At 43.3% G+C, this 16,236-nt stretch overlaps 1 protein-coding gene across 1 annotated transcript in view; it reads right to left on the bottom strand.

Annotated features, from left to right (window-relative positions):
• Positions 1 to 15,179, bottom strand: part of LOC129332941 (cytochrome P450 2J2-like) — a 31,959-nt gene extending 16,780 nt beyond the window's left edge. Inside the window, exons 1-6 of the mRNA XM_054984261.1 lie at positions 14,829 to 15,179; positions 14,186 to 14,348; positions 10,359 to 10,508; positions 8,750 to 8,910; positions 4,531 to 4,707; positions 1,546 to 1,687 (exon numbers count right to left, since the gene is read on the bottom strand). Coding sequence (XP_054840236.1) covers positions 1,546 to 1,687; positions 4,531 to 4,707; positions 8,750 to 8,910; positions 10,359 to 10,508; positions 14,186 to 14,348; positions 14,829 to 14,855 — 820 coding nt within the window. The 5' untranslated portion in view covers positions 14,856 to 15,179. The remainder of the gene's footprint in view (positions 1 to 1,545; positions 1,688 to 4,530; positions 4,708 to 8,749; positions 8,911 to 10,358; positions 10,509 to 14,185; positions 14,349 to 14,828) is intronic.
• Positions 15,180 to 16,236: the final 1,057 nt, after the last annotated feature.

Genomic DNA, 16,236 nt, shown 5'->3' on the forward strand with positions numbered 1-16,236 from the left:
AGCTGGAACCCAACACTCATCTTCAGGCCTTTCCATAAGCATTCTTTGGCATGTGTGACTGAACCCTCTGGTTGTCGTGTGCGTGCTCAAACTTGGTGGGTCAATCAGTGATTTGAAAGGTGGACTGTGATCCAAGCAATTTTGATCTCAGCTTCAGCTAGAGGTTTTTCAGACATTGATTTCCTCGTCAGCAACCTGTCTCCTTATCTGGTCCACGCAGTAGCATTCATACGTAGATATCGGACAGGTTCGCTTCTTTGTCTATGGTCTCGGGTTAGCAGCTTGTTGCTCCAGTGAAAAATCAGCCCTGTACGTCTCTACTCTGTTTCAATTATGTACTACGGTGGGAATCTTTAAACTGTTCGTTTTGCTCTCATGAAGTAGTTTGCTATTGAAATACATCTCTTCAGAACTGTGTACTGGAGCGACGTGTATTTCTTTCCAGCAGACTGCATATATTTATGCAAGCTCTTGGGAATATTCAACCATTTCCTTCAGAAAGCATCCCAGCAATGTATCTGAAGAAAGGAGACTGACTCGTGAAAGCTTATACTCTGAAAATATTGTTGGTCTTAAAGGTGCCAATGGACTCAAATTGTGCTGTCCCCCCAACTGTGTAGATGCCCTTATACTATAATTTTAATAATATATTTTCCTCTTCTTCATACAAATATGATGTATTTTAATACTAAAGATGAAACCTTGATGATTTCTTTTGAGGCTAAGTTACATAAACTAGATATTAATTCTTATAGCTTATTTTATTTGTTGGTTATTAGTTCAGCTTTATCCTGCCTTTCTTACAGATGGCTCAGAGCAGGATACCTCTCATCCATTTTATCTTCGATGAGAGAGAATGGGCTGGCATTTCCAATTTCACATAGCACTTTCCCTTGCAGGTTTACAAAGAAGTATGAGCCACTTCATCCGTTGGTAGTGTTGTTATGGGGCATGGAATTCCTGTTTCAAATATTTTGTTTTTTTAGATATAGCAATGGATTTCTCTTTTCTTCTTTCAAAAGAGGAATTCTTTTTGGTCTCTCATTAATTTAGCTTGGATTTTTTTTCTAACTACGAAATAGTATGGAATTCCTTACCTGTGGATTTCTGCCTGTTGTTATGCCATTGTAATATGATACAAAGGGTAAAAATCAATCTAATGCAACAAGGATATGTTCAGACAACTTCTGAACATATCTTTGCTTCTGTTTAATTGCTTCTTTAATGGCTCATCTTGTTCTTAATTTTTCAACCATACTCATATATGCATTACTTCTGAGACTTCTAAATGGAATATCCCTGTTCATGAAATTGCTAAAAAGAGGAATAGAAATAGATTGCTGAATTTTGGGGTGAAATTTGGCAAAGAGAACTTCCACTAAGAATTCTGTTCATTGATACATACTCCCCGTTAAGGATGAATAGGACTGTACTGTTAATTAACTACAAAATAAAAACACCTAAAAGAACATATTAATTAAAAATAAGAGGGCAAATCTGCCCTCAGGGGACATTAATTTCCTTTAATGCAAAAGTCCCTCTTACCTTGGATGTCTGGGTGGTTTGCCATGAGGAGCAATGCCCATTGCAATGTCAAAGATGTTGTTTCTGTTCCTGCGATGAAGAGGTCAAAAATACACTGAGTCAGATTGTCTTCATTGTATGTTGAATTAGGGTCATTCTTGTTCTGTTGTTGACAATAAGAGGTGAGATTGCATTTTCAACAAATTCTACTTTGATCACATCATGAGGAGACAAGATTCTCTGGAAAAGTCAGTAATGCTAGGAAAAGTGGAAGGCAGCAGGAGGAAAGGAAGACCTAAAACAAGATGGATTGACTCAATAAAAGAAGCCACGTCTTCTAGTTTGCAGGATCTGAGCAAGTCTGTTAATGATAGGATTTTTGGAAATCTTTCATTCATAGGGTCGCCATTGGTCAGAGGCTACTTGACAGCACATGACACACGTACAAGCATTTAGACTCAGCAGCAAGGGATATAAGGCTCTATAAAATGTACAGAGGAAGTGTCAGGTAGAGATGGGCATGAATTACAACCCAAAAAAACACACAAACCAGGCTGGTTCATGGTTCCCGAACCAGTGGTTCATGGAAGCTCTTTTCCATGAGCTTCCACAAACTCGCACGAACTGGTTCGTTTGGGTCGTAAAGGGGCAGTTTAAACTTATCCTGTGGATTGCAAGCAGCAGGGCCCTTTAAACTGTCCAAACCCCAGCCTCCAGTTCCTGGTTCGTGAGGTTTAAATAACCCTTTCCAGCAACTTAGTAGTGACAGGGAAAGGGGCATTTGACAGTTTAAAGGGTCCTTTCCTGCCTTGCAAGTGGCAGGTCCCTTTAAACTGTCAGCTGGCAGGCGGCGAAGGGGGGGGATCCATGGCAGGGCCCTTTAAACTGTCCAAACCCCAGCCCCCACCCCCAGCCCCAGCCACACACTTACCTTGCCCTGCGGGCCCGCAGCATCATCCCCCGCCTCCCGCGAGGGGCAAGAAGGCCATTTTTGGCCTGTTCTACCACTAAGTGGGCCCATAGAGCAGTGGAGGAGGCCGAAAATGGCCTTCCTGCCCCTCAAATGGCCACTTTGAGGGGCAGGGAGGCCATTTTCGGCTCCTCCACCACCCTGTGGGTCTGCACAGTGGTGAAGGAAGCCAAAAACCACCTAAACCCACAAATGTTAAATAATATGTATATAAAATTATCATCTTCATCATCATCATCATTATTATTATTATGCCTTTGTCACTGAGATTCAAAGGGGAATACAATAGAGATTGGCACGAACTGAAATACGAACCAAAATTAAGCACAAACCAGGCCGGTTCGTGGTTGGTCAACCGTGGTTCATCAGATCCCATTTCTTTATTTTTGTTTCTAATAAAGTTTTTTATTGGATGGTTAACATACAGATAATATTACTACATTTTAATTATTGTCCACATACCTACTATATGCTTCCCACCCCTCCCCTCCCCCTTTTCTTTATTGACTTCCAACCGCACTACAACCCCCCATTTCTTAACGCTATTTCTGTCTCCTAGTTGTCATTTTAATATTATTGGTAAAGATGAAAATTTAAATTATAACGTCAGATCCCATTTCTGATGAACCGTCACGAACTTTAGGCTGGTTCATTTGGTTCATTTTTTGGTTCGTGACTGTAGACAACCTGGTGCCAATCAATCCGTTTCCTAGGCAACAGGGGATGGACTTCCTGTAGACCTTCTGCTGACCCGGAAGTGACCTTCTTCTGGCCCAGAAGTGACCTTCTGCTGAACCAAAAGTGGTGATTTTCTGACCCAGATTTGCCGTTTCCACAAACCAAATGAACCGGTTTGCGAACAGGGGCAGGTTCATGAAAGTTCATGGTTCGTGGTTCGTGAAATTTGATGAACCATGAACTGCATGGTTTTGTTTTTTTCCAGTTTGTGCCCATCTCTAGATTACAATGCCAATAATTGCTAATGATGTAACAGTACATTAACATTCTGTATATAATACAAATAATATTACATCATTGGAAATTGCAGTCCTCTTACTTTGCACTTTGCTTCCTTGGTTTGAAGGGTTTCTTCCTTTTCTTTTGGGTTTTTTACAAATCTGAAGACAATACTTGGAAAATGCTCTCTCTCCAGCTGAACCAGTTCCCTTTCCACCAACACTACATAGTATCACCAATGCCTATGTGCTGTAAATGTGTTAACAGTTCTGAGTAGAGGTGGGCATGATCCCAAAAAAATTAATGATCCAGCTGATCGTGGATCGGGGCCAGCAATGATCCCAAATAAACGATCCACGCTGATCATCTCCCATTCCTGATCCGTGGATCGTGGATCGTGGAGGCAAAAGCAGAGGGGCATCCTGCTGTTCCCAGCAATACAGGAATGGTGGGTGATGCCGGCGGCATCTGTGTTTGTGTTTGGCAGTCTGTGTTTGGCCGTCAGAGCTGCCTATCAGGTTTTGCAGGGATGAGATTGGAGTGCCCATAGCTACAGAACACCCCCTTTCCCCTCCCTCCCCTGGGTGTCTTCTCCCAACTGGTGACTGCTTTGCTGCTCCGTGGTTGGAAGGAAGCCCTGCTGATCAAGGAAAGCTGGGCTTCCATTCGGGTTTCCAGGGTGACAGAAGGAGGGCAAACACAGCTCAGGCATTCCTCTGGCTCCGTTGCCAGGGGAATAGATTGCTGGTGCCCAAGTGTCTGGCTTCTCGATCCAAGCACAATTGCCCTGATCCAGCCCCAATGAAGGCCCCTCCCGACCGCTGCATCGTTGGCCGTGGACGAGCACCATCTGCCGATTCACGATCGCGCAATCGCCATTATCATGGGGTTTTTTTTATCGTAATGCGGATCGTGCCCATCTCTAGTTCTGAGCAATGTTTGTAAGCAATGCATAATACCTAATAGCTGAGAAAGTAGCCAGAGTGTATACAAGTTTCAGAGTACAGAGTTTGCATTCACCTTCATTATTTTCATGTTTATTGAATGTATCTGATTTCACATACCAGGCGGATACTTACTTTCTTCATCTGAAATAGATAGAAATCAATGAAATCTTGCGGCTCAAGCACAGCCTGATGTTTCTTATGTTTTTCCATTTCCTTCTTGGCAAATAATTGCACAGTCTTTAAACATTCAAATGCTTTCTTGTGGGGGCCTGGGAGATGTTTCATGAGCCATGGCAAAATTTCATACAGCTGCAGGAAAGAAAAAGGCAAATTTTTATCGGTACTATGATGGATCAAGTGATAAAATAACTGTTTGTAATGTCATATCAGCATTAATACTTGGATGATACCAATTAATTTTGCCTTTAGTGAGTGTAAGGGGGGGACGAATGGTGGAACTCGATAGAATGGAAAGGGTTAAGTATTCCTCCTGCCCACTTCTCTCTACGGATTGTTGTCTCTAAAAGTGCTTTTCTATAAGAATACAATTCTTCTGAAGATAAGTAGAATCATATAGATGTTTAGTGGCACCTTATAGACTAACAACATTTATTCCAGTATAACATTTTAAGAGTCACACCATCAGATGCTGGAAAAATATGTTAGTCTTTGAGGTGCTGCTGGACTTCTGTTTAATAAATAGAGTTGGCAATGCATTTTTAAAAAAAACCCTTGGTGGAATGTGTAAAATCAGTGGAGTATGGTTATAGCTAGATGTTCTGTTTACAGGATATGGGCTACTAGGCTAAACTGGTATTCCTCAAGAGAGAACGATAATCAGTTGGATTCTATGATCAGTGGAAGATGCTAACAACTGAAAATATTCCCCACTTTCCCTTCATCCCGGCACCAATTTAAGATCCTTTGATAGTTTGTGAGAGCTACATTGAATACTAGGCATGTGGGTTGGGACACACAGAAGAGGCAGGAGGGAGTAATTTCTCCCTTTCCTACTCCCCACTGCAGCTTCTTCACCCATCTGGTTATTTCTCCATTGAGGTCTTGTGATCCTGGGAGTTAACTTTCCCAGTGCCAAAAATGGCTGTTGTGGGAAGGGAAAGAGGGAAAGGAAACATGTGTCCTTGTGTGATTCTTTTGCAATTCTTGTGCTGGTTCCAACTCAATATTTCAAAATAATTGTAGATATCTCCTTTGTGGAATAGTACTCATAGAAAGTACCTCTTTAAACTAGGACTCTTTCTTTCTACTCCAAGATATTGCTGTTCATGGAATCTAGCAGCTCAATATATAGTGTAAGCTCTATCCTTTTCTACAATTTGATTTCCTGAAGACATTGTGGAACTGCTTCTGACTAAGTAACTCATAGAAAGTACCTCTAGGACTCTTTCTTTCTACTCCAAGATATTGCTGTTCATGGAATCTAGCAGCTCAATATATAGTGTAAGATCTATCCTTTTCTACAATTTGATTGCCTGAAAAACATTGGGGAAATGCTTCTGACTAAGTAACTCTGCTACCACTCTGCTACTTAATGAAATATAACTATTTCTAATAACATTTTGGGGCTGCTATTGCACAGTCCTGTCAATGTTTGGTTCTTCTGGAGTTCCTTAATATATGAGGAGTGATCCGCTAAAAGGAGTATAGTGTTAAGGGGGGAAAGCCACTTTATATGGACATGCTTGCTGATGGTTCCAAGAATGGCAAGTGAATAATGAAGCCCAAACTTCCCATTTAAAGGAAAAGGAAACCTACCAATTGTGTGGTGAATTAGGCAGCAAAGTTTACAATAAGCTATTTAGAGGATAGAAAATCTGAGCATGACTGTGGTACGACTTCTTTCCAACCCAACATTTTCCAAATGCTTCCCTTCCAGTAGCTGTAAGCTATTCTTATCTGAAAGTTTACTACCCAGATATTAAATCTAGTCCTGCCAACCTGCTAAATATGAAGTCTTGAGTTGGCCTGATCAAGGTTGTGACATGATGCACAAAATTGTTCCTGTTCATTGGGAGAATTCTGTCTGTGTGAAACCTTCCAAAAGTACTATGAAAGCAGCCAAGAACTATATTTGAAAACTAGACTGATAACATGGATGTAGTTGGCAGCAGGGCTTTTTTTCAGGGGGAACGCTGGGGAATGGAGTTCCGGAACCTCTTGAAAATGGGCACATGGCTGGTGGCCCCGCCCCCTGATCTCCAGTCAGAGGGGAGTTTAGATTGCCCTCCACACTGCTGACTGGTGTGGAGGACAATCTAAACTCCCCTCTGTCTGGAGATCAGGGGGCGGGGCCACCAGCCATGTGACCATTTTCTCCGAGAGCAACCCACTGAGTTCCACCACCTCTTTTCCCAGAAAAAAAGCCCTGGTTGGCAGTATGCCTATGGCAGAATCAAATCACAAAAATACACTATTAAATATTCTATTGAGCAATATTACAAAAGAACATGGTGAACTTTTCAAGTATGTGGTGACAGCTGCGAGAGTACTATAGGAAGAAAAATGGAAGACAGAATCTTGCCCAGATATAGCTGAGTGCATGGATAAAGTGTATGAATATGCATTGATCACTAAATTAATTTCTTAGGTGTATAACAGAACAATATTAGAACTCCAGAAAAAAAAATGGAAAGATTTCTTTGCTTACATCGCTCGAAGTTAAGAAATATTAAGAACAGTTAATATGGACATGGATTAATTACAATATAGAGACCTTAAAAACGTTGAGTATGAAATATGAAATGGATGATTGATTAAAGATTATTGATATGGAATTTTAGGTACAAGTAACTACGGAGAGAGAGAGAGGAGAAACATTCCATAAGTTAGCTGTGTTACCACATATTCTAAATATTTTCTGTTGTAACTTAAATTTAATATTCTGTATTTTGTATAAGGTTCTATCCACTTTCTATTGCTGTTTGTATTTTTTATTTCAAATAAAATTCTTTTAAAAAAAATTTAAAAAAGGAAAGCTGAGGGCCTAAGACAAGTGATGAAGAGAGTACTTGTTTATAGGAATGTGGAAGATATTATTAAAAGACTGGTTCATATTGTTCATGGGTAAATAAAGTGGGTTAAATTACACATAAAAGTTTGGGAAAGTGGTTGCCTCTGTCCCCATTACTTAGGAGTGGGATCCTCTTCCTTGTCTGATAAAGGATAAATATATAGCTGATAAAGAATTCATGAGCGGGGGGTTGCTCCTTCATTCCTCTCCCTCCTTTATTCTTTTCTATTGGAGTGAATCTTTGAAACAAGTCTCTGGATAGATAGCTATGAAATTATGATGGAATCCAGAAGATTTTCATTTGGTGGGCTAAAAGTGATTAGGGGTCTCAGTTTTGTCAGGACAGAGATAAATTTATTACTATGCAGTCATCATAGAATCATACGGGGTTGGAAGGGATCTCCAGGGTCATCTAACCCAACTCTTTGAATAATGCATGAAAATCTCAACTACCTCCCCCCCCCCCGCACACACACACACTGATCCCTGCTCCATGCCCAGAAGATGGCAAAACACTGTCAGGATCCCTAGCTGAACTGGCTGGGGAAAATTTCTATGTGACCCCAAGGTGATGATTGGCATTCCTCTGGGCATGTAAGAAGGGGCCACGAGAACCAAGCACTGACGTAGCCCTTCCTGCCCTCCCTCTCATGCTCTGCCTAAGTTCACAGAATTAGCATTGCTGTCAGATGGTCATCTAGCCTCTGTTTAAAAACCTCCAAAGGAGGACATTCATCTGTTTTATGTCTTTAGGATTTCTCTGCTGTACATGTGTTGTATCTCAATAAAACTTATTTGGGTTCAGCATGGTCCACGGGGGCTAAACAGGGTTTACATAAGATATCTCAACTAGTCAGTTTGAGAGATCAACATAAAAAAAAAATCAACAAGCAGAGGTACAGTGTGAAAAATGATGTTTACATTCATACCCATGAACAGAACACATTCAGACCATCAAAGTTCAAGTGAACCAATGAATATGTGAAATTGGTTGTTGTGGGTTTTCCGGGCTGTGTTGCCGTGGTCTTGGCATTGTAGTTCCTGACGTTTCGCCAGCAGCTGTGGCTGTGGCTCGCATCTTCCAGATGCCAGCCACAGCTGCTGGCGAAACGTCAGGAACTACAATGCCAAGACCACAGCAATACAGCCTGGAAAACCCACAACAACCATCGTTCTCCGGCCGTGAAAGCCTTCGACAATACATCAATATGTGAAATTCTTCTGCATCCCTTGTCAACTGTTCATCTTAAAATTGAAAGGAAAAGAAATCTGGATGAAACCTCTCAGACCCAATAGGAAAACAATATAAAATGATCTTACAGCATAAAAGACGCTATGTAAAAATCTAGATATATAGTCAATGGCGTCTATCAGCTTGAGAAATTCTTCATCTTTCACAGAAAACCGGTGTCCAAAAGCCACAGCACAGATCACATTGGAGACAGAATTGGCGATGGGCACTGAAGTGTCCAATGGCTGCCCTGCAAATAATGTTGTTTGTACAATGTTAATATTTCATCCCTCCTGTGAATAGTCAGCACGGATTTCCGGTAGGGTCTACTGGCTAGAGTGTCAGACTAGGATCTGGGAGAGCCAGATTCGAATCCCCACTCTGTTACGGAAGCTCAGTGGGTGACCTGTGGACACTCACACCCTCTCAGCCTAACCTACCTCACAGGGTTGTTGTGAGGAAAAATGGAGGAGAGGGGAATGATGAAAGCCCATTGGGGAGAAAGAGGGGGTATGAATGATGTAAATTTAAAAAAAACAAAATTTCATTGTGGAGTTAGTAGCTAGGCAACAGATTTTAGCAATGACAAAGGATGAGGACTGATCACAAACCATAGGGCCTATTTCCCTCTTCTCACCTTGTCCAGCCAAAGTTGTTTATGGAGTTAGGTTTGGGCAAGGCAGTCTACTGCAGAGGCAGACTCTAGGAGAATTATGGTTCCCAGATCTCCTGACCCTCCCAGCGGGAGGGGGGGACCCAATGCTTACCTTACTGTGGCTCCTGGGAAGTTCCTTCTGCATTCACAAAGTGTGCTCATGGCCCCACATCAGCATGAGAACATCACTTCCAGGAACTGATATCATCACACAAGGCTTGGAAGTGTGCATGAGTATTACAGCGTGCTGATTTGGGCCCCATATGGACCAGCTTTGGCCTGTTTGGGGCCCAAATCGGCCCGTTACGACAAGTGGAAGCTCTCGCAGGGCAGCGCAATGACCTCAGTGACATCATTGTGGCAGCCCTGGGAGTGCACCCAGGAGGCCCATTCCCTACTTTCCCCCCTGCTGGCCAGGTAAGTGGCTGGGGGGCAAAAAGTGGGAGAAGCGATCCCCTACCTCTCTAGGGAAATGGGTCCCTAAGGAGAAGCAGCTTCCCTTTTCTCCAATTATGAGCCCCTAGCCCCACATAATCTATTGTATCTTGTGCTGGAATTAGGCCTCGGAGGAAGCTGTTTCTTCAGAGTACCTGCTTCTCTCACACTCAACTCCATGAACATCTCTCACCTCAGTATGCCCAGAAAAAGCTTCATCTTCTTCCAATAGGTGAAACTCTAAGTCCAGAAGAACTTATTTCCAGCACATCCCAGCATGGTATCATCTAAGCCACTTATTATTTACATACTGGGTAAATGGGGCTACCTATACTAGGGTGGGAAATTCCTGGAGATTTAGGGTGGAGCCTCAGTGGGGTGCAATGCCATAAATCCCCCCTTCCAAACCAGCTATTTTTTCCAGGGGAACTGATGTCAGTAATCTGGAGATCAGGTGTAATTCTGGGTAATCTCCAGGCTTGCCTCACAGTTGGCATCACTGTTTGTACACTTCAATTAATCCAAGCATCCAGTGAGTTATAAGAAGAATATAAAAACAGACATACCACAGCAACCATGGGCTGGCTTAGTTTCCTAATATCACGTACCCTTTGCAGATGCAAAAGACTCAGTAAGCTGCCGGGCCTCTTCTTCTATTTGGTGCTCCAGGCCTTTCTTCCCCAGTCCCAGCTTCCGCATGATGACTATGCCAAACCTCCTCTGTTGCTTCCAGGTGGGGCCATTTGACAGTACAATACCTAAGACAAGTATCAAGCAGATATAGGTTCCCCAAGACTACTCCTAATTCCACCCCCCCTTCTCCTAACAGTCCTCTAACTCTGCAGACAGGAAAATAGACTGTGTGATTCATGGACTGCTAAAGGTCAAGCAGGTTCCCAGGCTCAGGAGAGATTACAACAGGAACAAACACCTCCCATTCCCAGTTTCCCACCCCGGGTTCAAATAACAGAATCACCCCAACAGCATCAGCTTCAGCTGCAGGGGGGTATTAAATGTAAGTGATCCTGAGCACCTGACACTACCACCTTTCTAAAAAAACATAGAACTGCAATGCCATTGCAGAATGTGTCTCAACTATTTTGGTGATATGTCTCTAATATTGGTCAGCTATATATGCTTCAGAAAAACAAAGCCCTCATTCACTGCCATCTACCAGCATTCAACAATTCAGGAATAGTGCAGAATAGACATGGACACGAACCAAAACAATTTAATGAACCAGCAGTTCGTGGTTCGGTGCTGACAACGAACCTGAACCAGCAAACCGAAATGAACATTTCCTGCTGATGAACCGGTTCGTGGTTCGTGGGCATCAGAACAGCCCCCGTTGGACATAGAGAGCCCATATTCACAGAGGGTGTTTCGCAGGCCCTCCTCAGGCCAGCAACCAAGTTTGGTCAAGATTGCAATAGGGATCTTGGAGTTATACCCTCTCCAATCCAAGGCCCCCAGGAAACTCCCATTCGATACAATTAGAGCCACCAGTTGATGTTGGCCCAGTGTACAAGGAGCTGGCCGTCAGAACAGCCTGTCAGGGTTTGCAGGGATGAGACTGGAGTGCCCATGGCTACAGAACACCCCCCTCCCCCCCCTGGGTGTCTTCTTCCATGTAACCAATTGTAACCAATTTGCAGCTCCATGGTTAGAAGGAAGACCTGCCGATGAAGGTAAGCTGGGCTTCAATTTGAGTTTCCAGGGCGACAGAAAGAGTGCAGACAGAGTTCAGGCATTCCCCCAGCTCCGTTTCCAAGGGAATTGATTGATGGTGCCTGACTGTCTGGCTTCATGAACTGTGGGCAAATGCAATGAACCGGGCTTCCAACGAACGCTGGTTCGTTGGCCATGGACCCTCACGAACCACTGGTTTGCAAACGGAAGATTGGGCGGTTTGTGGGGTTTTTTTGGTTTGTAATGCGGTTCATGCCCATGTCTAGTGCAGAATACATTTCACCCAATTGGAGTAGTATTGACAAAGCCCATTTTTATGTTATAGCAACTTTAATTAGAAATGCCATAAATTTTATGTTGAACAAGTTTGACAGTCGAACACACTTGATTCAACTGTAATAGGATTCTCAATTCCTCAGCTGGGGTGAGGGATGCCTCACTCCTGCAGCCTCTTTCCTGGCAAGTGGGGGGACTGCTGAATTGCAACTGATAACGAAGCTCAAGACAATGCACCCACCTGGACTAAATCGTGACATTGACTTCCTGTCTCATTTCCAATGCTGATTTTTCCACACCCATTACCCCTCTGCATACTCTACCCTATTCAATCAAAGCTGCTATTATCATTCACAGGCTATTATCATTCGGCTTCTGTAATCACTCCACTCTCCCAGATATAAGGACAGATGGACTCACATTCTAGCTGTACCTGAAAAAGTGAGCTGTGATTCACGAAAGCTCATACCCTACAACAAATTTTGTTAGTCTTATAGCTGCTACTGGACTCTTGCTCTTTTCTACTGCTGCAGACAGACAAACACAGCTACCTATCTTGACCACTCTTAACAGTAACTAACGATACAATTTTTTTAACCTCCCCATGAAAACTCTGCATTTGCCTTCTTTCACTGTTGTAGTTTATTTGTTTCCTTTCAGAAAATGAGGAAGGCTTCTGCTGTAGCCCTACCCTGGCCCTCGTTGCAGTTTCACTATTCCCTATAGGGAACTTGTGGGGAGGGGGGGTGGAGTCAATGTCACCATAATTTCAGTGGAGTATCTTTTCACTGCCTTTCAAAGAAACCTCAAATTTCATGTAAATTGGGCAAAATGTTTGAGTTCTATGAGGCCCTGAGCAATCTCCGCCCCCTAGCCGTCATTGTACTTCCATTATTTCCCATCAAGGACTTCTGTGGGGGTGGGAGCTGGAGTTGTTCATTTTCAACCAAATATTACCAAAATTACAGAAGAATGTCTTCTGCATGTCCTTCAAAAAAAACCCCAAAAAACTCTGCCAAGTTTCAGGATACTGAGCGAAGAATTAGAGAACGTAGGCCAAGAATGGCAACTCTCTTTGGGATTGGCTGGGACTGCTCTTTGCAATGATCTGACCGGATTGGAGAATTTCAGAACATGTTCAAAGTGAAATGCTGCATTACTGGTAAGTGCTAGAACTCTTTAAAAAAGTGCTAGCACCCTTTAAAAAAAATAAATAAACAGGACGGGGGTGCGGGCATGCCTCAGACAGAGTTGGGAACATAAGAATTGCTTGGCAAAGAGGGACGGTATTCTGGAAAGGCAAGAAACAAGGAAGTGGGGGTGGTTAAGAGGGGGTGGTCTCTTTGGGAACCGCTTCTGTTTGTTCACATCCATGGTGAGAACTGCTCAAGAGAAGCGGTGGAAAGTGTGACAACTTCGTCTGAGGCGCAGTGCAACAGATGCGAAAGAATGGCGGGATCGACATGAGAGTATGTGAACAGCCTTCTGAGAAGTGCATAAATGGTGGGGAAATAGCAGCAAACTTGAGCCGTGTGGATTCGGCCCTGGCAGCATGGATGCAGGCCTTGCTCTGCCATCCATGCCCATCCTTAGACTAGATAGGTAGTTAGGATCTATCTCTCCTCCTTTCCTATCAGAGTAGGGAGTTCCTGCAATACAGAAATCATTTCTTTTCTAAATATAAACCAAGTGTATGCTTTTATTATTTTCTCTCCTGCACACACACCAGCCAGCAGAACAAGCTCACAATGACCTATAATCACACTTCCTATACCACATGATAGACTCTGCTAACGGCCCAAACATGGAATTCTTTTATTAGGTTTCTGGGGCCTACATAACAATTTATTTATCACGCTGGAACTCAGGAAAAGATATCATGGATTTCATGAAGAAAGGGTTTTGTGACTACCAAGCAGCCAGGACTAAGATTTCTGTTCTGGAGAGTCACCTGAAACCATTATTTTCATTGTTTGTAATTTTCATTACTCACACTCTAGAGATGAGTTCCCCTAGAGGAAATCCATATTTTGTGATCAACTTTTATGGCATCCCATCCCTGCTGAACTCCACCCCTCACCAAACTCTACCCTCTCCAGGCTCTGCCTCCAAATCTGCCTCCCAGAGTTGGCAACCCTAGCCCCTCCCCTTCTATCTTGCTCCGTGTAAATAGGACATGTGCTTCTAAGGGTTCCTTTCCAGCTCCCCCCGAAATCCCCTTCAGTATTTCTTTGTTGACTGCATACGTAGTTTATGTAAACACGAAACCAATGATAAGCAGTTTGGTGGCAATGCCAAAGGACAAGGGTAGTAAATGCAATTTTGGTCTCCGGTTTTTGCCTGACAGAGAAATTTGGAAGTGGCTGCAACATTGAGAAGCTTTCTTTGCTCTCTTTTGTATCTTGCACCTGTAGAAAGGAGAAGGATAGTATTTTTCTTTCCCCAGTTCTTACTGTTTCCAGCAACTTACCCTGTTCTTTTGCTATGGCTTTCAGGAAAGGGCTCACCGGTCGATCAACGAAGTCTTTGGAATGGTTTATCAGCCCTTCTTTCACGGCCTCAAATCCAGACAGTACAATGACAGGTTTAGGTCCCAGCCATATAGTGTAAATGTTTCCATATTGCTTTGCCAGCTGCCAATTGCATCACAAGAGACAAGAGAAAAGTTATATCAGTTGAAGTCATTGGTTTGATCGTAACATGTGCAGTTTAGTATTCTTTACTTCTTCAGCTCCTGGCCATATGCTGCTCTTTTCTCTCCCACTTCCCCCTTAAAGATTTCCTTTCCCTTTTATTCCCGTCTTTCCCCACTCAATCTCCACTTCCTTCTCCTGGGGGCACTCTAATTTCTAAGCTTCACACTATAGGCTTCTCTTAATTTCCCACCCTCTCAGCTGTCCAAGGCAAGTCCGAGAGTAATCTGTATTCCAGAGAAAGGTTCATTTATTTAGTATATTTTATCCTCCACATTTTCCAAGGAATTTTGATTGTCTTGCACTATTGTTTCCTTCATTCATTATATCTTCACAACAGCCCTGTAAGGTAGGCTAGTCTGAGAAACGGTAGCTAGGCTAACATCATCTGGTGTGCTTCCCAGCAGACTGGAGACCTACCTTATTCTGTTCATGTGAAACTGCCATCGATAATCAAAGCCAATCGATGCCTGAAGCAGAAGGACAATGCGGAGTACCAAAGTTTATTTCACCATTTGATTCCTTTTGTTGCTCCCATCCCACAATTAGAGGAAGCACAAGTTTTAGGAGAATGCCAAAGATGCTTGAGGATTTTGTAGCTGACTTTTGATTAGAGATTTCTAATCTCCTTTTTAAATTTTACTTTACAGAGGAGGCGATCAGCCTTCATTTGGTCAGCTGCAATTTGTTCCACTGTTTTGTTTGGAAAGTTTGGCCCTTTCCAGAGCCTGTAGCCAATTGCTGGGAAAATTAGACTTGCCTTGTGCTGAAAGAGAAATCAAGACATTCCTGCTAGATGATTGGTTTCTGAGCTGGTTTAAATGTGCTCCCTGCAGTCAAACGTCCGCTGAAAAGAACTGCTTTTTTTTTTAACTTAAGAGCTCAAATTAGCTCAGAACAGCACCACAGAAGAAAGGTTCCTGCCTTCCCCCAATGCCATATTCTTACTTGAACACTGCAAACGATGGTAGTTATTTCACTAATTTTGCTGCTCCACATGAAGAGTCTGTGCACAGATTCCCCACGTGGAGCAGCAAAGTTGGCAAAATAGCACTCCCGCTCACGTGCTATTTTAGCTCAGGAAAATTGCTTAGGGGGAAGGCTGGAGTTCTCCCTCAGCTTCGGGTGCTTTTCTGATCTTGTTTGAGCTCTCTTTTTCTTAAAAAAGAAACTAATCCCTTCAGCTGATGTCTGACTGCAGGGAACATGTTAAAACCAGTGCATGCCTGTGCAGATACACATCATCTAGTGAGAACTGAAATGAAGAGAAAGCAAGAGGAGAAAGAATGAGTCTGTGAGAAAGAAAAAAAGGATAAATTAACAAATGTTTTAAATCTCTGTCTCCATCAAGATGAAAAAACCTGGACATTCAATGAACCCAGATGCCAACTCCGTCCCTGTATCTACTCAGGAAACACTATGAGCTGAAACAGACGTGATGAGATACCTAGGTTCAACTCATGTTCTCTTACCTCAAGGTTTGTCGGGAAGTGTAGGCGTCCTTGCAGGTTAAAGTTTATGCAGCTCCGAGCTGCGCGGCTTCAGGTGGGGGCCAGGTGAGCGAGGGGGAAGATGCAGCGATGCCCTCGCCCAGCCCCTGCAGAGTGATGCCAGGATGCACAGGGAGAGCAGGAGGAAAGGCGCACAGAACATTGCTGCATCTCCCCACCCCCCGCTCACCTGGCCCCCACCTGAAGCCGTGTGGCTCGGAGCTGCATAGCTCACCATCACTCTGTGGGGGCTGGGCAAGGGGTGGGTGGAATGACAGTCTGTGTGATCGGGGTAAAGACAGAGCATACCGGGCTATGCAACTCTGGGCCATGTGGCT

Source organism: Eublepharis macularius, chromosome 6 (assembly GCF_028583425.1).
Source record: "Eublepharis macularius isolate TG4126 chromosome 6, MPM_Emac_v1.0, whole genome shotgun sequence".
NCBI classification, from domain to species: Eukaryota; Metazoa; Chordata; class Lepidosauria; order Squamata; family Eublepharidae; genus Eublepharis; species Eublepharis macularius.